Source organism: Dryobates pubescens, chromosome 23, assembly GCF_014839835.1.
Source record: "Dryobates pubescens isolate bDryPub1 chromosome 23, bDryPub1.pri, whole genome shotgun sequence".
Classification (NCBI taxonomy): Eukaryota; Metazoa; Chordata; class Aves; order Piciformes; family Picidae; genus Dryobates; species Dryobates pubescens.
The window spans coordinates 18,449,722-18,473,764 of record NC_071634.1 but is presented as its reverse complement, the minus strand read 5'-3'; the positions used below and the strand labels follow the sequence as shown (position 1 = coordinate 18,473,764).

The 24,043-nt window shown below is 41.5% G+C and overlaps 1 protein-coding gene across 10 annotated transcripts in view; it reads right to left on the bottom strand.

The window, feature by feature from the left end:
- Nucleotides 1-1,619: 1,619 nt before the first annotated feature.
- Nucleotides 1,620-24,043, bottom strand: part of LDB2 (LIM domain binding 2) — a 321,316-nt gene continuing 298,892 nt past the window's right edge. For 2 of the 10 annotated variants that reach the window (XM_054172153.1, XM_009910438.2), the window contains 3 exons: nucleotides 13,124-13,247; nucleotides 11,813-11,964; nucleotides 1,620-2,902 (listed from right to left, as the gene is read on the bottom strand). In XM_054172153.1, coding sequence (XP_054028128.1) covers nucleotides 2,672-2,902; nucleotides 11,813-11,964; nucleotides 13,124-13,247 — 507 coding nt within the window. In that variant the 3' untranslated portion in view covers nucleotides 1,620-2,671. Of the gene's footprint in view, nucleotides 2,938-5,612; nucleotides 5,759-11,812; nucleotides 11,965-13,123; nucleotides 13,248-24,043 lie in introns of all 10 variants that reach the window. The other 8 variants (XM_054172155.1, XM_054172156.1, XM_054172154.1 and 5 more) reach the window with 8 other exon arrangements.

The window sequence follows — 24,043 nt, the reverse complement described above, 5'->3', positions numbered from 1 at the left end:
CATCTCACACCGCTTCCCTGAGCTGGCCCCTTTGGACATTTTCTTTTTCTGAATAAATAAGTGAATAAAAAAAATCAGCCAGCTCCATCAGTTAGTCACCCTAACCACAGCAGGGTGGATTGATAGCACGTAGACAGGGTTTCCGAGGAGATATGGAGAAAGTGTCCTTCCAGATTAATTCAAGGACAGCACTCTGAGGAGCCTGTTACCCATTTTTCAAGTGTTCCTGTGTTTATTTACTGAAACAACAGGAGTAATATGACATCATAAATCTTTTAAAAATTGAAACACGAGTGGCAGTCTTGAAAGATTAATCCTGAGGAACGCCTCTCGGAGCGCGCTCATGGAAACGCGCTATGATTAGTGTTTTTGAACATTAGAATTACAGTGTATAATTGTAATGTTATAGCAGCTATAGAGGAGCCAGCGATGCCCTAATGGAATACATTGTGAGTGTAATTATTTACATGGGAAAATCAGGGCTGATAGAGTCACTGAATGATACACTTACCACTTCCTGCAAGTGTTGTGAAGGAGCAGCATTGCTATCTATGCAGATACATTCAGTTCACCTTATTATTTCATCGGTTTTAGATTCTACCCTACAGCTGAGTTCCTTTATGCCTTTTAGACTGTTTTCCTGTGACTCCTACCATAGGTGCCAAAATTCACCAAACGAGTATTTTGGTTGCAAGAGAATGGTGCCCATGGCAGAGGCTGAGGTTCATTCTTCAGGCAGGGAGGGAGCTGTCTCCCCCTGAAGAACTCCAGGTGCTTTGTCCCGTGTTTCCTCTGCAATGGTGATTTCAAAGCTATTTGGCAGAATCACATCCAGGGACGCTTTAAAAAAGTGTATATACATTTGGGAGACACATTTCCCTAGAGTGGCTTCTGGGTACTCACCAGAAAAACAGTTCTTCAGATGCCTTTATGTCAGCTGAAAGTACAGTTTCACTCAAGAGCAAAACATCACTCCCTTGCACAACAGGCAGGGTCATGTAGATTCAGTATTTCTATGCCTGTAATTTTCCTTGTAAGTATGTGCCACACACAGGGGGCACTTTGCAAGGCTTCTCAGCTGCCTTGGGACACAGGTGTGTGCCCCTGTGCCTCCCAGCTCAGCCCAGGGGTCTTATGCACCCGCCTGTGCTACTCCAGAGGCTCTGCTTGCTCCTGTGAGCAATTGCTTTGATAGTGAAGGGAAGAACGAAGGAGAATGTTTTAAAATCCTCTCAGCCCCAGCTGAGGGACTCACCGTAAAACTGTCAGACAGAATTCAGCAGAGTGGAAGTCCCTGCTCTGATAAGCCCCAGCCCTGTAAGGCAGAAGATGCAAAGTTCAGGATGGAGGTGTGCTTGCTGGACGCCCTGCACTCCCTGGTGCTTGGCTCTTGCTGACCTGCGATGTTGCACATCATTAATGTTACAAAAAGAGCATCTAACCAAATTGAGCTGTAAGGGACTCACACTTAAGCTACAGACTTCCCTTTTTCGCTGGTAAAAGACTGTAATGCAGTGAAACACCAATTCCAGAGATTCCTGGTGCACAGTCCTGCACACAGGCCTGGGTCTTTTTGCACGCAAGGAACTGCAGATGCACTGTGTAAGAACACATTTGTTAACACAGTTTATTGGCACACTTATTGGCAAAGCATACATAAAATACAGTTGTATTATATAACACACTGACTCACTGTGTCTTTACATGATGAGCTTGAACATATTAATATGTAAATGAAAAAAATTAGTTTCTTTTATAAAGTTTCACATAAATACACCAGAATCCAAAAAAAGGGAAAAAAAAATAAAACAAAAAAAAGTTTTAAGGGCTTTACAAAAATATTATACAAGAAATATACTATGAAAAGAAATAACAACAAAGCCAACTCAGATACAATAATAAAAACACAAAAGTTTTTAGATTTATTAAGCTGCCCACAAAGTTAATAGATTACATGGCTTTAAAATATCCGGATCGACAGCAATTTTACAAAGCATAAACTCTCATAGGACTGGGTGTCTTTTTCCACATAAAAATATTTCTCATGTCTTTGATGAAAAAAAGACATTTCTTGTTTCAGCATTTTTATTAAAGGATGGCAAGAGTATTTACTGGCATCAGCTAAACGTAAATTACAAACGCTGGATCCTTCAAACGATTAACCGGTGAAAGGAAAGTCAAAGAAAGAACAAAACTTACTTTAAATTACCTTTCCTTAAAAGCTGATTTCCTCTGAAACAAGAAATTTCAGGTGCAAGTTGAAAAGCAGAAAATATATTACAATTGTAAAAAGTTTTACATAGTCACGTTAATGAGATCCTGAGCACTGAGGACTTGCTAAAGGATGGCCATCGTTCGATGAGGATAAAAACAACCCCTTCCAATAAAAGGTACTGTCAGGAATGTGCCACGAGATGCTCTTTAATTTGCAGTTATTTTAACTGAGGTCAGTGCCAGTATCACCTTGGATCTGAATGCTTCCAAGAAATGTACATGGAAGCTTATACAAGAGTTTTCCCTAATTAAAAAACACATGAGATACCTTTAGTTTAGAAACAGATACTGTTATCCATTGCAAGGTGTGTGGGGGTTCATTTCATTTTAAGAATGTGTGAAACAGTAATTAATAACCCACTGACATACACTGCAGTGGGCACCGCTGCAGAATAGCCTATTGGGAAGCTTGTGGTGTGGGATTTTCAGATTTAGTCTCCTGGTTAGCAGGAGGTTTGCTGTTCCACGGGCTGTTATTTCCCAGTGCAGGTGAGTTGTTGAAATCTTCTTCATCATCCATGCCATTTGCTGCATCATACTGTGTGTTCTCTAATCTAGTGATAAGCCTTTCGTCTTCATCCCCAAATTCGCCTCCCATCAGAGTCGGTTCTCCTACCACCATCACATCCTGTGAACAGCACCCAATATTTGTTATATGGAAACCTTGAGAGAGAAAAAATCAACTTGAAAAAATTGTTAGAGAACTTGCATCTCTTAACTTTGTGATACTTGAACAGCAGAGTTAAAAGTTCCCGCATAGGAGGAACCAGGAGACAGGCTTACACTTTATGTCTAATGCAAAGGAAAACCTGTAACACATCTCTCTAGCTGCACGCTTGTGGCTCTGGGTCTCAGAAACCCCAGAACTGAGAAGCAGGCAGACTAAACAATGCCTACAGTTGTAAGCAAATAAGCAGGCTATGAAACTGCCTTAAACCCTGCTCGAAGTATTCAGCCTCTATCTGGCAATTCTTTCTTGAGCCATTTCATTTGGAAAGGCATCAGGGTGCATCTCGGCTGGGACTTGGCAATGGGTGTGTTTTAGAAGCAGTATAAAAAAACCACATTTGTTATCCTCAGACTCCCCAGTCGTGGAGCACAGCACTCTAATGAAGATGGTAACTCTCTTACCCATAGCCAGCCAAGCCCTTTTGCGCATCCAATATACTTGACATTCTGCTACTTAATTATGGTAATTAATTTAGGTAAAGTTTTCGATAAAAACAATGTTCACACTGATTTGACAATTTGCATAGCTAATTAAGTCATTAGCAAAAACCTGCTGATTGCCAACAAGCCCTGAATTTACCATCTGTTATTTCATGGTGCCTGTCACCTAACTCCATGTAGGCAACCCTGCCGCCAATCTGTGCAGTAAGAGGACCAATCTGTCCAGCTGGTACCGCAAAAGGAAGATGAAGAGTGCTAATTATAATTACACTGTTGAAGCTAGTAGTCATCAAAAACTGAGGCATGCAAGAAAGAAAGTATTCATCTAATCACTGCTTTAAGTACAAATTGTCCTTCCATGAAAACAAGTAAACCGCCTACTGTACTCCCGTGCATCACACATCTACTGCAGAAAACCTAACCAGCATGGGATAGAAAGGTGCAAACTTGAGATTGGAAAGCAAAGGTGCAAAGCCAGAGAGCTCGCTTGTTCTCTCTGCTCAGCAGAGAATCAGGCTGCTGCGCTACCTGCTAAGGAAATGTGTGTGATGCATCTTTTCATGCAGCTCAGGTGGCAGGGCATCAGCTAACGTCTGGGAGAAGTGCAGTAATTCCAGATGTCTAGCTTTGTTCCTGCTGATTTAACAAACCCTTCCAAGAGGTCCAGCCAACAACAGATTCAATATTTAGAGGATCTGTTTTTCCTTATGAATGTAAAAGCATTTGTAAACAGCAAACGGAGGACAAATGTTTGCATTCGATAAGGTTTCTTTTTAATCGGATATGTACTTCCTTCACCACCAAACAATACGAATTATTGCCTGAAAGTATTTACACTGTTCCTTGATGTCCCTCAGCAGAGGCTGACATGCTACAGAGAAATGTTTAGATCACATTTTCAGCCTGCTATGTGAAAAATTTGTGAGTAGATGGAAATCATTACATGATTTCTCCTGTATGCTCTCTATGTTTTGTCACTCAATATGCCCATAAAATCTTTGGTTAAATAAAACTCACACACAAATTTGTGACATCAAAGTCTGAAGGACAGAGGTGTTCATGACCCAAAGTGTATCCTAACTTATTTTGTCCCTCTAAACAACAGAGAATGTATGGTGTGCACTGCTGAACCAGACCTGACCCCAGTGTACTGCGAGAGCATTAATGACAAGAAAGACCGGGCAGAGGACAGCAAGTTGGGTTTGAGCGTGCAGTGTGATATGGCAGGCAAAAAGGACCACAGTGGCTGAAATACAGAACCATAGACTGAGGTGGCAACACTTCCTCTCACTTAACACTCTTGAGGATGGACCTCAAGTTCTCCCTGTTGCCATACCAGCAAGAGGTCAGCAACTTGGATGAGACTTAGAGAAGCACATCAAAAATAACTGTGGGGCTAGAATAGCTGGCTGGGGAGGCCAGTGGAAGAATTAAATGTGCACTGCATCCACCAAATGACTGGGAGGGGCAAATATTCTTAACAGCTGCAAGTGTTGAAAAGAAGAGGATTGCTTTAGGCCAATCCGATGAGATGTAAACTAGGGTACTAAGATGATATTAAGTAAACAAAAATGTAACCCCCACTGGTCAGACAAATATTCCTGTTACTGAGAACCACAGACAGGATTAATGACCCCACTGGAACAGTGCTAGCTTTGCTGCTCAGGTCACCTAACACTGGGCTGGGAAATGCCTCAGCCTGTGACAGGAAGCGTTTGTGCATCAGTGGGGATATGCTCAATGACCTTGTAAGCATTTCCATCCCTAATTTCCCACATTCTTTGCAAATATTATTCCTTAAATATAGTGACACCCACTGAGAGGACAGTTTGCACTTGTATTTCTCCCCATGCTATTGAGTTTCTATCGCTCTGGGAATTAAACTACAATTAGATTGAGGTTAGTGGAGTTTCCCCTCATTCTATTTAAAAGATAGATATCACATCATTAGTTACAGGACATTTGAAAATAAATAAATGAATCAATCAATAAATAAATTCATTCTTGACAATCCTGCCGCTTATGTCAGGCAAAAATAGTGTCTCAAGGAAGCACACATGCTGGCTCCTCCCCAGAGAGGATTCTGCCCTCAGACTGAAAGCTGAAGACCCCACCGAGTGCACCCCATTGAACCTCCACTCACTAGTTCCCGTGCAATGACCACCAACCTCTGAGGAGGACTGGAAGTGACTCCTTTTAGAGCCCCTCAATGCTTCTCCTTAAATTGGCCAGTGGGGGTCACTGCTGTTGAATGACACAAGGCTCCATCCCTCCCAGGGTTGAGGCTGCAGCTCTGGAGTGCTCCTAGCTCCTGCTCATGGAGTGAGAAGCAGAATCCAAGAATTAAACCCTAGTCTCTTGCACGGCAGCACACACTGCTACGGCCTAGTTATGGTAGCACATATTTGACTAGATTAGTTTAAAAAAGATTTAGACTGTAGTCACTCAATCTTACTAATTTACTCTGTGATTAGAAACAACAGTTTTGGTCAAGGAATGTCTCATGATAGTAAAATATGGTTGCAGTGAAGCACTGTAAATAAAGCAGTGGATGTTTTACAATATGTGATATAAATGTATTACTCATATAACCACAAAAGCAGCTTTCATGTATATCATACCTTTCATCCTGCAACAGCCCTAATTGCCATCCAAACTTAAAGTGATGCATATAAACTATACACAGAGTTCACTTCATACACAGCTCAAATGCAAGCACTTCTTTTTAACAGGTGAGTCATTTCTCAGGCTTTACCTCTTTTGTACCTAGCTTCAAAGTTTAGCTCTGCTATGTCTAGTTACATAACTAAACTTTCAGCTTGGGATTTTAAAGAACATGCTATGGCTAAACAACGTCCTACTGGAGGTAAAAATGTGTGGTGGATCATGTAAAATTCCCCATCCCTCTGCCTGCCATCCTTGCTGCTGTTAGCAGGTAGCCCTGCTTGGTGTATTACAGTGATTAGCTCTTAGCTCAGGTTTCACAGTTTCCAGAAGCAGACAAACAGTGCTTCACGATCATCAAAACCTCCTGGAACTATCAAGTGTATTGTTCAAGCAAGCCTCATACTCCAAGGACTGAAAGTTGCACTAGTTTTAGCAGCCAGCACACCTCTAAGTGCTAAGTTAAAAGAAGAAGGGTTTCTCCTCCTGCCTGCCTTTGTTCTTAGGGACTTGTGTTATTGGTGGTTATTTTAAGAATTGACTTCTCTCCTTGCTACAAAAACTGTTAATGACCAAGAACCACACTGCTGCCCACACCCATAATGGTCACTGCTTCCAAGACAAACAGCAGAGTGACATTGGTGTTGAAATGATCTATAGAGACAGAACTGACATTCACAGTAAAAGCTTTCCAGAGGAAAATGGTTATCTTTCATATCTCATCATAGTCCTCTCTGTTAACTTGAAATTCTGGTCTTCTCTGGAATATTTTTCCTAAAGCACAACAACTGGAATCTGATTTGTTCACTCTCACCTCACTGTGCCTCTTAGATTCTGAATTGCACAGTTCTGAGACATGGGATAATTACTGACACTCCTCTTCTGGCCCTGGAGCTGTAACTCTGGTACTACAACATCCATTACAAACCACCTAAACCTAACCCCTGCTTCTGAAACACATAAAAGAGTGCAGGGCTCCCTCCACATTAGCAGATTTGTTTATAGATTTGGCTTTTGAGGAGCTTACAGAGAACTACAAAGAGAAAGAGACATTACTGAGGTATGTAACTCACTTAAGAGTGCAAAGAGGCTCTAATTAAGACGCTGGATGTAGCAAAGAGCATTTGATTTACTTAGTGGCACGTAGTGATGCTTTATTCCTTCCATCACAAATGATATTTCATTGGGTTCACAGTTACAGTGTTACACTCATCGGGATCTTCATTAGTAAATGAAAGCAAAATCCACCTGTTAATTTCTATGGTTATGCCTGGGAGCAGTCTAGAACAAGGGTTTTTGGAGTTTGTGAGAGTTGTGTACTGTCAAATTTCCAAATTCAAATAGATGAAAATGGATCAATGTGCACTGCTTTTATCACAGGAAGTGATGTTTAAGTGATACTGGCTGTATGGACCTCTTCTGATGCATACACTGATAACCCACAGCCCACAGTGTACAAGCCACTGTTCTAAGAACAAGAGCCTGGGCTTGCGAGAAAGTTTCACTTCAAAGAAGAATGAGGAAAATGCAAAGGAATACAATTTCAGCCAGCAGAGGATTGAAAACTGAGTGAAAGCTTGGGAAAACACTGCACCTAGCTTCAAATATTAGAGGAAATGAGTCCTGTGCAAGTGATAAAGCAATGGCATACCCGAATTGGATAACTAACGTCTTTGAAGTCATAGGAAGGCTATCATTAAAAAGGCATTTTTCTATGAGCCTTGTGGAAGGATACCTGCTCCTTGCTTCGAGATAGAGGAAATTGGTAATGCCAGTTCCTGCACCATGGGTTAAGGTTTATTCCAAAGATCAGATGTGACAAATCCAAGAATAGTTCAAATGCCTGGCATCTGCTGAGACCAAGACAGTGAGGTGGACTACCATTTCTGGGTCCCTCTTCTGTCAGCTTTGTCTATGCACTTGCAAAAGCCAATGCACTTGTGGGCAGTGCTGAGCCTACACCACTGAGAGCATGAGAGAAGAAAACTTCTGGTGAAAAAAATGGTTTTGTATTTGTACTGCTGGAGTGACTTTAGTGGCACTCAGTTCTACTTTCAATTCACTACAGTGTGTTGCCTCAGCACCTAGAGCACTCAGGGCAAAAGCATCACTGGGCAAGTATTAGGTGTTCAACCTAGGTACGAGTCATGCAGTGCAGTCATGCAGCACAGAGGCCAGCTGCACGTGTTTTAAGAACACAAGATGCATGTAAGAAACACGTAATATGTAGAAAAGGTGTTGAAGAGCCATATTTGCAAGGGCTGCTGAAGGTCTGCAGTCAGCAGCAAGAGAACTAACAGAATCACAGAAACCACTGTTTTCCCCACCACCAGAAGGGAAAATGAGTGCAATAGAATGCAAATGACTGCTGAAAGGGCTAAACTTTGTATTTTATTTAGCAGGGTTGAGAAAGTTTATACAAGTAGTTAAGAGAGATGAGGATAGACAGGAGACTGATACTTTTCAGATTATTGATGAGAGCTGAAGATGCATCCCACCCACGGACAGAGACCCTTAAGAGGCTGTTGAAGATTGTGTTATCAGAGTGAATCAGAATGTGTCGGCGCAGTCCAAGTGCTAATAAATTTAAGGCAACACAAAGGACACAAATGGTACTGACTGATTAGGCTTCAGCAGCTCAACTTCGGGTGCAGTACCAAACTGATCCATGTTTGGAAACAAAACCACACATTTCAGTTTCTGGGCTTGACTCTGCTGTCAGCACGGTCCCTGCTTGATCAGAAAATAATGCAGGTAGAGGAAATAGCACAACCTCCTATTTCTGAGCAATGTGTGTGTGACAAGTACCACTCCATCTCACTGACCAAGGGTTGCTTACCCCACGCATTTATCTCAAGATCTGGAAGGGACAATGGGAAAATGACAAATGTCTCTGAAGTTTTAAGCTTTGTCATAGCTGACAGCACTCCAGGTACTTTCTGGTCGCTGTCCTGAACATGGAACTTTTACCTCTCCAGATATGAAGACCTCATTAAAGAAACACAAGTTAATGGTGCTAGGAAGAAATGTGGATGAGCTCTATGGTAAATTCACACACGTGCCAGAGTGTACACAGCATTACTGTAGGAGCAGAAGTGAACAGCTACTAATGGCCTAAAATAAGAAACCTCATACAGAATAGGTGCTAAGGAAACATTCTCCAACTAGATTTAACTTACTATCAAAGAGAAAACAACATAGAGGTATAAATGTGAGAGGAAATTAGATTAGATTCTATTAGTATGGTGGAGAGACTGTCTTTGCTGGCTGGGAAGAAATCACTAGAGCAAGCTGGAGTACATGACTTTATATGAACTCAGGTTTGGTATGGATATAAGCTCATGGTTGGGGTTCTCCTGTGAGGAGGGTGGGAAAAGTGGAACTGGAATTATCTGTAGTTATGTGAGTCATCTGGACAGAAAATGCAGTGACTTCATTCCTCTTCTCTAAGAATGAGGAGGGAAATGCTTTTAACACTGAAAATTAATAATTTCAGTAATTTTCTTCTGCTGAGCAGGAAAGTGCCATTTTCAGAAAGCTCTCTGGCCAAATGAAAACTTTTAGTTGAAAACTGTCAAATGGTGTTTGAGGTCATCTTGTCTTCTATCATAAAGTAATTAACTACTCAGTGATACATTTTAGGGTAAAGTTAAGAGAAGGAACCAGAAAGCAAGTTCCTGCTACCTGCAGCTAACTTCAGAAAGCAGTGGCATGCCTGTGTAAGGCCCACTTCAAAGAATGTATAATTTTGAGGAAATGTGGCAACATCTCTTTATTTAACTGAAAAGTGTTGAGTGGTTTTACACCAAAATATCCTACTGCTAACATTATTTTGAGTTCTGTCTACTCTGCAGGGTAGCCCAATCATCAATTCCAACTGCTTTGCTGTCTTGTGGGGAAGATGGGAAGAGCTGTTAGTATGCTAAATCCAACAGCTACTTCCACTTTGCAGAGGGCAAGGAGAAGCATCCTAAAAATGGAACCTGATCCTCCATAAAAAGAGTTTAGACCATCTTGCTAAAGCAGAAAGAAGGCAATGTTGAAAAATATTGACTGTGAGCATCCTGAAAGTCCAGGAAGTCTAAAAAAAAATTCCATCTCTCATACTGTGATACACTTCACATCTCAGTGTGTCTGAGATGCTTAACTGTCATCTGCTTCAGAAGGAGCAGCCTTGACTTCTTCATCTGTCAGGAGCAGCCATTCAGTACCTGAAGTCAGCCTGAATAGCAGTGGGAGTGACAGGTATAGCTATCAGAGGGCTCAATTACACTCAAGCATACAAGTGCACATGGCTACCATTGAAGCCAACAGAAGCTGTCCCTCTAGGGACAAGCAAGCTGAAGAGAGGCAGAGGGTCAGATTTTGGTCCTGCTGAACTGAACTCAGGGCAGGGAGCAGCTGAGATAAAGTGATTTTACTGTTTGCTACACTTGGAGACAGCAGGCAAGTAGCTGGCTGCTCAGTTTTGCACCTAATTGCTGTTTTTTTTCTTAAATAGGGTTGCATACCGATCCAAGGGGTTTTCTGACAGTTAATGGGGCAGAGTGGTCCCTGGCACCGGGGGATCAGGTAGCTGGCCCTCCATCTGCTTTGTGCTGTCAGAAAAACCCAGAGATGTCTATATTAGGGAAAGAATCTGACTCCAGGGATGTGAGCCACATGAAAATTTTAATATGACAAGGAGAAAATATGAGTTTAATGCACTGAAGGCCAAAGTTTCTGCTAGCTAGTGGATTGCTGAGTTAAGTTGCTACAGAAAAATCTTAATTTAATTTCACTGGTGTTAAGCTGCTCCTCCTTTTTTTATCTGGGTATTCAAGCTTCCTAGGAATTGCCTGCTTTGTGCTAACAAAAGGCCTATATCCTTTGTCAGGTTTCAGAGCTGACCTAGCCCTTTTCTATCAGCTGATCAGAAATCCAGTAGAAACCTCTGCATGTTATTCCCACTTTATAGTTCCTACAATATCAGATTAATTTCCCTAGCTTTAAAATGCATAAGCTGTCCTCTTACTGACCAAGGCACACTTTGTTTGTTTGTTTGTTTGCAGTCTGTTTGCCCCTGCATTGTGACTAAGGTAAGAAATGCACTGGTACAGTTCTGGAGACAGTTCTGGTGTGTCCCTATGTAGCTAGGATGCCAACAGTTACAGCTAGCAGGGTGGATAAGCTGAGACCCATATGCCAGGGGATCTACCCTCTTCAAGCCGAGTGGTGGGAAAAAGAGAATCTCTGCAAGCAAATTATTTCATAACCTGTTCCACTAAAGCATCTGAGCCTGGCACCCATCAGGGGTGAGGTGCTAAAGGGAGAGCAGTGCTCTGACCAGATACAGCTGTCCTGCTCCTCGCTTAGCACCTGGAGGGTGGATGTCAGCAAGACTGTTGCTGTCTCTAAAACAATGAGTCCCAAACTAAGTCCCACCCGCAGGGGAAGGACTCCTACTGGCAAGAAAGGGAGCTGGCCCAAGCCTTCAAAAAACCACATCTAGTCCTCAGCATATCCCCAAGGGTCACTGGTTAAAGCTGCACTGCAGAATGGCTTCTTCACATCTCTCTCCTAATTCCTCAGCTTCCACAGCATACTGTGCAAGATTGCCTTTTGCTTGTGATAATTTAGGCTCAAGAATGCACCTTCTTTACAATGTAAGGAGAGAGTTAAAGCGCCACAAGCAACTCAGGCCTACAAGGAAAGTGAGACTTACAGGTACCTGACTTGATAGACTCAGGTTTGCAGCAGCTGACTTTTTCTTGCTGTTGGTACTGTTTGCATTGTTCCCAGCACTGCTGTTGGAAGTGCTGCTGGTGGAGTTTTTCCTTTTTCTCCGCTTGGTTGTTGGCTGTCTTGTGGGTTCTGCTGCAATGAAATGGTAAGAAGGAAAGCAAATGGCAGATACTGCTAAGTGTGCACTAAAATGATTCACAAGCAGAAGTGCTGAAATAGTTTTTCATTGATTTTTAAACGTCCATGCTTACTATTAGTAGTATTAGATTTAACACACAAACCAAAGAGTAACATTTGGGCCCCAAACAGTGAAATCTGCTTCCAATTTATTACAAAGGACTAATAAAGCTTACTTTCACAGCATTACCTATAAATCTATTTGAAGGCATTTTACTAATGGGAGTATCATGTTAACTATCATGATGCTCAAAGTGACTGTAATTTGCTGAAGGCCACATAGCAAGCACCACTGCTAAGCAAAAATCCAGGTCTCATTCTGATGCTGGGCACAGCCTCAGCTGATGCAGGCAGAGGCAAGGGCTAAAGCCAGCTTTCTACCATACTGCTGCCATTGATGCAGCATACAAGCAACTCCCATTTGAGCTCCTTCTGCCTCTGATGTGGGCTTCACCTTTAACACTGCCACTCCTCAGAGCACATATTAGAGCATGCTGAATGCCATTGCTCTGTGAGTCTTCCAAACTCAGACTGAATCAGGACAATTACATAACTTTGCTTAAATTGGCAAAGAACAGAGAGACAATTGTACTTCTCAAGATCTGAACTGGGTGCCCATGTGCATATGCAAATCTGATACATATATTTCTTGTATATCTCAGATATACAAATTTTTAATAATCTGAAAAAAAAGAGAGAATTATTATGTTGAGGTGTAAGAGGATGGAGATTAGGTCCAGGCCTGTAAATAACATTATATTAGTCTCAAAGACAATTAATTATGAGTTGTAGCTGTAATTTCAGAGTCACAGCAGGAAGCTGAATTATACAAACGATGAATTCTAATGGAGCCAGTAGGCATTTTGCATTCCATCTACATATATTTTTGCACTAAATTACATCCTAGTCATAGTGAAACCATCTGAATGTGCACATCTATAAATCAGCTGGGTCAGACTGAAATAATGAAGCACCAGAATAATTTTCAGGCTTACTTTTGGAACAGTGCTAATTCTTATTACTTTCCTTTGTAAGCAAATGTGCAGCAAATTTTCTCATTGTTCCTATATTAACCTAGCTACCAAACAAGTAAAACACTGGAAATGAAACATACCTGGTGGGGCCACCATTCTCTGCCACTTTTGAAACAAGCAAGTCTTCAAGCAGTCACGAGGACTTAGATTGTAAGTTTTATGTCTTGACATCAGTTCCTGCATTGGCTCCAGTATTACACACAACTGGAAGAAAAGTCAGAACAGAATGATTTCTCAAAGCGAAGACTCCGATCAGTATTTACATAGCTGGAAAATATAATCTTGACTTCCCCCCACCTTGTTATCAAGAGTATGCCTTGTACAGCTCAGTTTAATCTGCACTGGGATTGCAGGATCAAAACTGAACTGAGAAAACTTTTGCTCACTGTGTCCAATACTACATGTTTTAAAAAAAAATCAGATAAACTTCAGCTCTGGTCTTCCAGACTGGCGAGATTTCAGAAGAGCAGAACATTTTCATGCTTGATTGCCAAAGCTGCAAGGATGAATTAATAAATAATAAAATGCCCAGAGCAGGTCATCATTCCCATACTCAAAATGTACACACGGTGATCTTCTGACCTGCTGCACTCTACAACGAAGGCTTCTCAGAAATGAAGGTTTTAAACATTTTATTTTTTCTTGTTGTTGCATGCAGAATAATTCAAACAATTTTGTTCCTTCCTCGTTATGAGGACTGTGTTCTCTTCCCATCACATGAATGACATGGTGAAGAAACAAGGGAAGTATTTTATTTTCCACAGCAGCTTGAATGCTCTGCTATGTTGAAGCTCTTCCTCAGACAGGCTTATCAATTTTCTATCTGTTCACTTAGTAATTATACACACTGCTCACTGCTTTTTGCTCCTGTTAGCACAGCAGATATAGCACAAAGATCACAGTAAGCTGGCTGCTCTTCCCTCCTGTTTGTCACCATGAAACCACTTCCACTTGCACAAAGCCACAGAAGACTATAGAACTGCACACATGTAATTGAGGCCTTGCTCTCATTTGCAGGATCCTTATTTTTTGGCCATCCTACATGAGAAAAAATAAATAATTCCAGGCTGACCTCAAATGGTAGGGCTGCCACACAGGAGGACAAGGTTCCTTCCTTGCTACCTGAGCACATTTGATGAGGAAATAGCTCAAACAGAATAAACACGAAGCCTGCATGCCACTTAAGTCACTTTTCAAAGAACTGCATTTAGAAGCAGTGGAAGGTTTGGTTGGGGTTTGGGTTTGTTTGTTTTGTGGTTTGGTTTTGTTTTTTAACCAAGAGATGTAAGGCAACAAGTTGGTCAAGTTACTAGAAGTTGGAATGGCAACTGCAGAAAGGCATAACCTGAGTCTTGGTTTGAGTTATTTACTTAAATTTAGCAAATCTTGCTGAAGGGGCATTTTGGATTTACTTCAGCAAGTGATGTTTTCCTTCCATACTTCAATAAATATGAAGAGAGACAAATTCCTCCCTCTGGGCTGCAGAGCTCCCATTCTCCCCATGTACACCCCACTCTCATTCCTATAAATGGACATGCAAAGTATGCAGGGAAAATAGCTGAAAGGTAGCTGTCATGATGCCTGAGAGATTAATTCAGCATTTAAATACTATCATGTGTTGGCACTACCTTTTGGTGAGCCTTTCATTAACAGCAGTTAAAACAGAGATAACATAAAGCAGCAGGGAGAATGAAGAGCTTCAGTATGAGTAATTATTTTTTCTCCAGCTGCAGGTATTGAGTCTGCAGTTGCCTCATTGACATTTTTCTTACATAGACTTTTTATGTATATTTTTGTAGATAAATATCTGCAAGGCAACCATGAGAGAACTGCTATCAGACTGTGCATTTTTGGCTCAGATATTCTTCTAGTTCAATATTCTATGAAAAACCAAGTGCATCGGGTCCTAACGTATGTGCAGGATCCAGTTCATGCTGCAAAAGAGGTGTTGCATTTTGAGATCTTTCTCAATTTATTCTGAAACCTGCAGGCACTTCCTCAGGTTGTGTGTGAGAGAGAGATTCATGATTACAATTGACACCATTGCTTTGGTTCTCAAAAGTCTGAGTTTCTGGCAGGACTGCCTAAATGGTCTCATTACGAGCAGAGAGCAACTGGTATGAAGAAGATAGCTGTGTTAATTCTCCACTAGTTGAGTGCTATGCTCACATAGCTCTGCTGCTGTTGGGACTAAAAGTATGTAAATATACATGTAGGGTCTCCCAAGATTTCCTTAGGGACACTTTATTCATGACACATTTACTTCTCTGTATATATTTATTGTTGGCAACAAAGAGAATGTTTCTTCTTTATCATCTGGGAAAGACGTTTCCTATTGTGCAGTAACCATAATGCGTGTGGAAGGGAACTAAGCAGTCCCTGCTGCCTGTAGACATCTTGACTGCTAATCCTGCCTGTAATCTCCTTCACTTCACACACAAATGAAAATTGAGTATGAACCCCAAATGTATCAATGCCTGACTGACTTCACCCACATGAACTCAAAATGACAAGTGCTGAGGCCTTGACACTGGGACATGGGGTGGTCTCACCTTCTGGATATTTGGGAGCTGTACATACTCACACAAATTCCTCTTCTACCTTTGGAGAATTCACAACCATTAAAATCTGCGTATGGTAAGCTCAGCTTTGGAGGCCTGAGTAATAGGAGGGCATTACACTACACCGTGACAAGACCATTTAAAATCCATCTGGTATTTTCAGTGACCTTTGAGACCTACTTGCCATCTGAAGCAATTCTCTACCAAAGCCCCGAAAGAGGAGAAGATCAGGGTCCATTTATCTTAAGTTTGAGGAATCTGCCAGCGACAATCAGTAACTTGGTACTGCAAAGAGCAATCTGAGGACAAGAGGCATCTCAGAGCTAGGTTGGCCAAAATCACCTGCTGACTTTAACTGCCAGTGAGCAGGGCAACTGGCAGGCTGGTTTAACTGCAGCATTTTGCAAAGTACCTTCTTAAAACAAAGCTAACCAAATGTTTTACATCCACTGGCATACTGAAGAAGCCTGAGGCTTAGACTGCCTATTCCCCACAGATCACCTAATCTCATTCTGAGAGACTCCTTTTCACAACATCTATTTTAACATTTTCTCAAGCCTTGGATAATATTAAAATGTATAAGTCTACTGTAGTACTATAAGAATAATATTTGGAACACAAACAAAACTGATCTCTTCTACAAGCATTTCCTGCACAGCTCAGAATCAGTTACCCAGAAAACAGCCTAAAGACTGCAGTGCAGTGATGATTTGATCACAGAAAATCTCTACATTCCTAGGGACCCAGAACCATTAATGGCAATGCTTGACAAGACACAGCTAGACATCTCCGAGCTCAGGCAGCACAAAAGGTGGGACTCATTTGCTCATGCATGTTGCCAGCTGAAATGCCCTAGGTTATGCTGGGTCTGATTGCTCTTGCTGTCCCAGAAGGACACAAGGCTCCATGTGGACATCTCAGGCACTAGAAGGTGTCATTAGTGTGTAGACAACTGAATGAAACCCAACATTACAAGAAAATTTTTCCTTTAGCTTTTAAAACATTCTTGGAAGCATAAGTAACATAGCAGCTATAGACTTTCCCTCCACAGGACTAAAGCGTACTGAAAAATCCCCACATGGTGCTTACATAGCTCTTACCCAGTAACAATTAGTTCATTAGAATTAGTTTCCAGTCACGCTTTCTTATTTGAATTCATCACAGTGATGTCTGACTGTTAGTGCAGAGCCACTGCTGTTTCACTGTGGATAGCTGTGAGCTGGATCTGGTGCTGGAGATGAACGCAGAGCTTTACAGTGAGAGAACTCTTTAGCATGAGAAGTTTGTTTGTGGGTGCCTGGCGCACACTGGGACACATGCACACATTTTGGTGCTGTACAGGGCATCAGTGATTTTTCTAGAGTTCCATATGGATCCTATGGACAATTCATCAATTACAAGGCTTGGATCCAACCTGAGAAAATGGTAATGTTATACCCCTGAGGCTCAGGGAAGTGAAAGTAGGGAACATAATAAAGCACATTTATTTTGTGTTAGTAAAACACATCTGGAAGGATTCAATTTCTATTTTTAATGACTTCTTTTTAGAGGAGAAATCCAGCATTTATAGGTTTCAAAACCCAGCATGTTTTAAGAAGGGAGTTATATGAGGAGATACTGGAAGCACAGCAGACAGGAGTTAGAGGGTTCTGAGAATATGGATCTACACATCCTGTAGTACTTCAGTCGTCAGCAGAGCCAAAATCGGCCTCCATAGGTAAGGGGTCAGGTTCAGCCAAGTCATGGTTTTAGCCCTATGATTTTTGTTCTAGCACTGTCTTTCTGCTCTGAGGACAGCCCTGCCTTCTGAAGATGAGCAGAGAGACCAATAGGAAAGCTCTCTTTTAGCTTAGTTGTGCATACCATAAGCTTACGTACGCTATCGCTGATTGAATTAGCCCGCAGTGAAACCTCTTGGTATTTTTAACGCTTCCAGCAGTGGAGGTTTGTGGCGAGGTTGGTGCAGACGCCGCGGTCCTGCCGGCTCTGAGCTGCAGGTGGCAGAGCTGGCCCAGTTAACAGCCTTCCCCTGCTGACATCCTGGGAGCACAAAGAACTGCAGCCTTGCAGGCTCTCAATGCCTCTTGCATTTTAAAGAGAATTCAGTGGGACTCAGTCTCGCAATACATAAGTGTTGAGGCTGACCTCCCCAGCCGGTTTCTTTAAAGCAGGAAACATATCTGGCCAGTAAAAGTCCTAAAGTCAAGCAAAAGAAGCCAATTTTGAGAACTGCCTATGGTTACCAGTTAGGTCTGTATAAGCAAAAGTTTCACTAACCAAATTTAAAAATAGGAATGATCTAAAATTTCCACGGAGAGGATTACTTTAAATGTACCTGATCTAGTGGGAGTGTCCCTGTCGATGGCAGGGGGGTTGGAAGCAGATGTCTTTAAGGTCCTTTCCAATCCAAAGCATTCTATGATTCTATGATAACATTACTGTTTCTGAATGAAACCCACAAGTAACCTGTCAGCAATGAGAGTGATCACTGAAGTCTTACTGCAATTTAGTTTTAACTCTTTGATGCTTGAAATTTCTCCTGGTGTCATGCCTGTATTAATCACTTGAGAACTATAGGAGCTGTTGCATAGCCTGAGCTCACGCTGACTTACAACCCTCCCTGGGAGTGAGAAAAACCCAGCTGAGTGGGAGAATTAGTCACTGTCTAATGTTCAGGTAGGATGTTGACAGGGAAGGTATACCTGTAATGCACGGTGCAGCCTTGAAGGGCTTCAGTGCTATCTTTTAGACCTTCCCCCCCCCCCCCCATTTTTTTCCCCCTCCACAAAGATTTTGCATTATTAACTAACAAACCTGAACAGCATTACATTTTATTTCTGTGCTGAAATGCAGTCTTCCCTCTGCATGCCCTGTGTGCTCTAGAGAGAATAGTCCCAGTTGGTGCTGCCAGTGAAATTCTGTCCCCAACACATTTCCTTGTGAGAGGTCCCACTGACTGCAGTGTGGCAGCACTGCTGAGAAGAACTGAAATGTCTCTGCACGCTCGTTTGTGGACATTCACAAATGTATCTTTCCAGAGGCCCAAAAGGAGACACATGATGGATATTTTTCCATCCCCTGCTTTAGAACAGCTCTACCTGAAAGTCTGACTGCCAGGAGCCGTGTCAAAGCCCTGTCCAAGTGCCCTGCACTCCCAGGAGCATGGCACTGAAACAGTAATGCCTTGCTGCAGACCTCACCTCTGTGAGAAGCAGGGAAGGCTTAGAGAGGAGTTTAAATTCCACTGCTCATGCTTGTTTTTCAGAATTAATGTAGGTATCACTGCTCTGCAGAACAGAGGGAGGAATGAAAATTCCCTAGGAACATATTGTTGCTTCTTTCACTGGATGGCTTGCAACTGACTGCTGAAAATAACCTGTGCTTTTTAAGACTCACATATGAATACAGAACATTTTCATCTTAAAAACTGCCTTTGTTTTCTGTTAAAAACATGGCAATATAAATAAGAAATGTTTTGAGGATTTTATGAGCTAAAATAAATGAGGGATTTCACATACTTGTTTTTCTGGAGGGGTTTGCTTTTGATCTGTTTTAAGCTCTTGCTCAGTACATCAAGTCAAGTATGTCTCTTCCATCAATGTCTTGCAGTGGATCAGTTGTATACATGCTCCTTGCTTGCATGATAAGCTTTAAGCCAAAATAAGTGGGTTTGAGGTTCCTACTACTCCACATACTACTACTTGCTTTCACTTTTGATGAATGATTGGACATTCCCGTTGAGATATGGGGACTAATGAGAAATGCTCACTGTACATCCTGCAAAGATATTGCAGAATTTAGTGTAGCAAGCAGCAAATTCAGCAACCATTTTAAGTTAAAAATACAGGTATTTTGACTGCTCAAAAGCTGGTCTGCACAGGCTTGTTTATTTTAGAGAAACCTTAGATGGTCTTTGGGACAGAACGAAAAGGTAACTCCAATGTCTTATGTAGTCCAATACCACAGAGTAATCCTTGAGTTGCTGATGGCATCTGCTGTTCTCTCCATATTTCCAGTTCCTTCTGTGCCAAGGAGTTTTAAATTGGCAATGTATAAGTACACTGAAGTCCTCAGTTTTGCTACAGAGGTAGGGAACTATGTGAGCTTTTGGTATCCAGAAGGAGGAGGGAAACTGCTTGGAAATATGGTATCAGCACATTTTACTGTATTTACTCCTAAGTTAAATACATTTGCTTTAAACAGCAAAGGTTTAAAAACTGTCACTGAGATTTCTTTCTTTAGGCTTTGACTTAAAATCTCATCGAGATGAATGTGATGGCACCTCTCAAAGGAATTGATTTAGATTAGTTCAGGGCTCAGCAAGACAGCTCTGCACCAGCTTGAACTTGGCTCATGTTTTCAGTATGTCTCCAAAACCATATGGAGTGGATATTTTGTGTTGGCTTTACAGAATGCAAAAACTTGTTCTGCAGCACAGTACCACAGCAGGAACAGATTCTGGGACAAATTCCATAACCTGAGATTTTCTAGATCTGGGATATACTTAATAACCATCACTCCACCCTGGAGTAGATTCCACGTTATGTGGCTACTCACCATGCTGAGTCAAGAAATATTTATACTTGCAATCACCTAAGAAACTAGGAAGTAGAATTATCAGCTTAACACTGGCAACATTACTGATCATTAGCATCTACGGCGTAGTATTTATACCCTGCCAGAGATACACATGGATATTTTACAAACTACTGAGCTCCTCATTCTGAAGAGATTCCTATCTCAATTAGATAAGAGGGAGAATACTAAGCCAAGAGTAATTTGGCATCAGTAAGGTATGCACATAAACCCAACAATTTCCTGTAGCTATCTACAAGTCCCTTGAGGACTACTGGTATATATTTACAAGGTTTTCATGTGCCTTCACTTGAAAACATGGCTGGCTTGCTAAGCAGATTGCCTGCCACACATTAAGCAAAATGTCATTGATTTCATTGATAATTTGGTTATTTAGGAAACAACAGAAGATCAATTCTACCACAAGGCTCCGGGAATTCACTTCTGTCTTTCCTGTGTGTAGCCAACCCTACAAGATGCAGTGGGATAACATGGAACTATTGAAGCTCCATGCTGGACTCACTCAGCACTCTGTAATGTTTATTCATCCTATGCTCTGCCCTGAATGCCAGTCTAGGACTCTCCAGTTCCTCACTAATACCCAGAGGTAGCAAATGATTTCTCAATAATACAGTATTCAGCTGCTCAATTGCTCCCAAGCTACAAAGCTCATCATATTTTTACACTGCTCTGTATCTGCAGCCATTTCAATTCCCAACAACAGAGGGAATGGAAAGAAGCAGCATTCATTTCAAGTAAGGCTAAGCTTAAAAAAAAATAATTAAAAACTGTATATTTTCCAGGTAAATACTATGAGTGGGTAGGAAAAAAGAACCAGTTCTTAGCACAGCTGTCAGCAGCGCTGCAGCTAATTCTCATTAGTGTCTTGGACTCCAATTTAATTTATTTCTCTTCCTCCTTCCATCTTTTGTTTTGTTTGGGTTTTTTTAAGCACATACCAGCTAGCTACCAGCTTCCATCAGTGCCCCCCTCTTCCATGTATTCTGGAGCAATGCAGATGATTAGGGAAACTTTGCCAGCTCTCAACCTGTGGCTGGTTCCTCAGGTTCCTTACTGCCTACAGTGTGCTCATACTAGCAAAAGAGCTCCAAGTTCTGCAACCCAAAAAGCATTCCTGTAAACATCCTTGTTCTTGCAGAACTGCTGCTGAAATACTATGCAGTCAGCTGAGGACACTCTTCCATGGAGAGAACCTCATTTCAGGGTCCCCTTAACATTCATATTGTACCAAACAAAGCACTTCCTATGCTGGACATGAGCAGTTTCAGTGACATCTTCAGTTTATATGTAATAATTGCCTGAAGCACCTTCAAGATGCCACGTCATGAATCCTGAATGGGACAGATATGCTCTCCTTTCCCTGTCTGAGGGGAAGCATCCATGCTGGAGGTGCATTTGTGGAGATGAGTTTGACATCTGCCTTACTTAGTTATCACTTTGGCAGGGTGCTCACCCTTACAGCATGTGCTGGAATGAATCCTGCTTCACAATACAGTTAAGCACTGAAAAAAAGGGTTTAGGCCTCCCGGTCACTATTGTAACTATTTGATAACCCTCTCCCTTCAGACTTTTTGAAGAAGTAGCTCTTTTTACTTTCCTTGTGATTTTGTTTAATCTTTCCACTTAGATCTACAGCTTATGAGTTTAGAAAGGAGCTCTACTGTTTGCATTGTTGCTTCTCTCTTTGAAGTTTTAACACTGTTATTTTGTTGTCTGTTTGTTTGTTTTCAATAGATTTATATTTTTTGGACTCCTTGCAAGAACGTTGCAACTTTAAACTACTTTTATTATCCAGCCATTAAAATAATGTCCTTTCAGTAAATTTTTTTTCTCCTATTTGCCCTGTGTACGATGGGGAGATGTTCTGAAAAGCCTTCCTTCAGTAGCATCATACAAGTCGTATGAGATTTAATGTTGTTTGCACCAGCTGGGATCATGCCTCTCCCTACCTCCCACACCAAAGTGAGCAGTGGAGGTTATCTGCTTCCCTCATCTTCCTCCTGATGGGCTTAGTTATGAAGGCCATGAAAACCCAGAACCTAAATAATTCACCATCTAACCCTTCCTTATGGAGTTCCTTATGCAATCTGGCCTCAGCCACAGCATACATACAGATTGCTTGGTGTTTCTGTGGTGAGGTTGAGCTGCTAGAGCCTTCTCCTTGATCAGAGATCCTAACTGCAGAACCAGATCAATATATCAAATCACATGCCTATATCATAACAAAAAGTCTCATCCAACCCATCCAAAGGCCTCTTCTCTCACAGCCATCTGTATATTCCTTGATCAACAGGCAAGATTTCTGCCTTACACTTCTCAGGTCAGAATTAAGCTCTTAAAAGATATTAAAAGAGAGATCATAAAATCCACCTTTGTAATTTAAGTTCACTTTAGTGTTAAATTGTACTGTGAAGTGGATCATGTTGACTGCATGATATGATCCTCTATACTGTATTTGGTGTTGCACTGCGTATCAATTTCAGAGAGCTTGTCAGGACAAAATTAAATTCTAAGGGAAATGGGAACAGATTGGTTGATTTCAGCCTCTGCTGGAGCTTCACCATTGCATGGGAGTTAGGGCTGGTCTGTAGTAATTAGGAGCAGGAACTAAGCACTTTGCACCAAATAATTTTTACTTGAGCCTTGCCCCGAGTCCTCTTTTTCCATCCAGTTACAGGTTCTAAATGAGTTTATCTCAGTGTGTTTTGGTGGCCTGGTGCAAAGCACATGACATTTGAAAATGTTTTACATTTTATTTTCTCTAAGTAGTTAAAAAATTGATACAGCTGACAATTTATCCTCATTCCATTATTATTGCCTCTGCTCCAAACACAATCAGCCTTTTTATTCCTTACACAGTTCTGAGTTAAGAACAAAACAAGTGTGGCTTTGGAGACCGTTGTGCACTTCAAAAGAGGTTCGGTTCCCTCTTATTCTGTGCCAAGTGCAGATATTTAAGAATCAGAATTCCTTAATGATCCAGCACCACAGCCAGCCCAAACAGTATCTTTAGGAAACAGCATCGGAAAGCTCTATTTCCCTGTCTGCCATCTCCTAGCACTATCATGTGTGATGCTGCTGCATGACATTTCCTTCCTCCCTCCTTCTCCAAAGGCAAACAACCTACTGCTCAGCAGTTCTGAGTCAAATCCTGACACCTGATATTTCTGATATGCAAACTGTTAGCTTTTTCTATTTGTGCAACAATGAGACCTTATCAGTGTTGCTGTTTTCCTTTTGACTATGAAATGTATCCACTATCACTCTTCACCTGTGTCCCTGGCAGCTCCCTTAGGTTCAGCTGGAACCCCGTATGTTGTTTGTCTTGTTCAAACTGCTGCTGATCCAAACCAAATCACAGCATTATAAAAAAGATCAAGAGTGTAAGGACAGCATTTGAATGCTGATAATTTTCAGTGTGCAGTGTATTACAACTTGGAAATCAGTTTAGGAATGTTTTCATGGTGAAATGGCCTGCCTTAAAGACACTGAGAGCACAACAATAGGAGAGGCTGTGCCTGGCCAAAATACGAGTCTAAACATTTAGTGGTGGTTTGAAGTCTTAGTTTAGCATATAATTTCTGAAGACATTTAAACTGTGTGCCACAAATGAGGACACTCTCCATACTGAAAACCAAACCATCAATTTCACCTTTGATTTCACAAATTCACCTCCACACCTCGCACTGTTTGCAGGTTTCCCTGTACATGAAATCAGTTCTCCTTCAAACAATAGATACTTAGGAAGATCCATCCATACAGAGGCAATACCACAACTAAGATTCATCCTTCAGTCTAACACGTACCTAGCAGCTCTAATCTTATTTACAACCATGCAAAAAG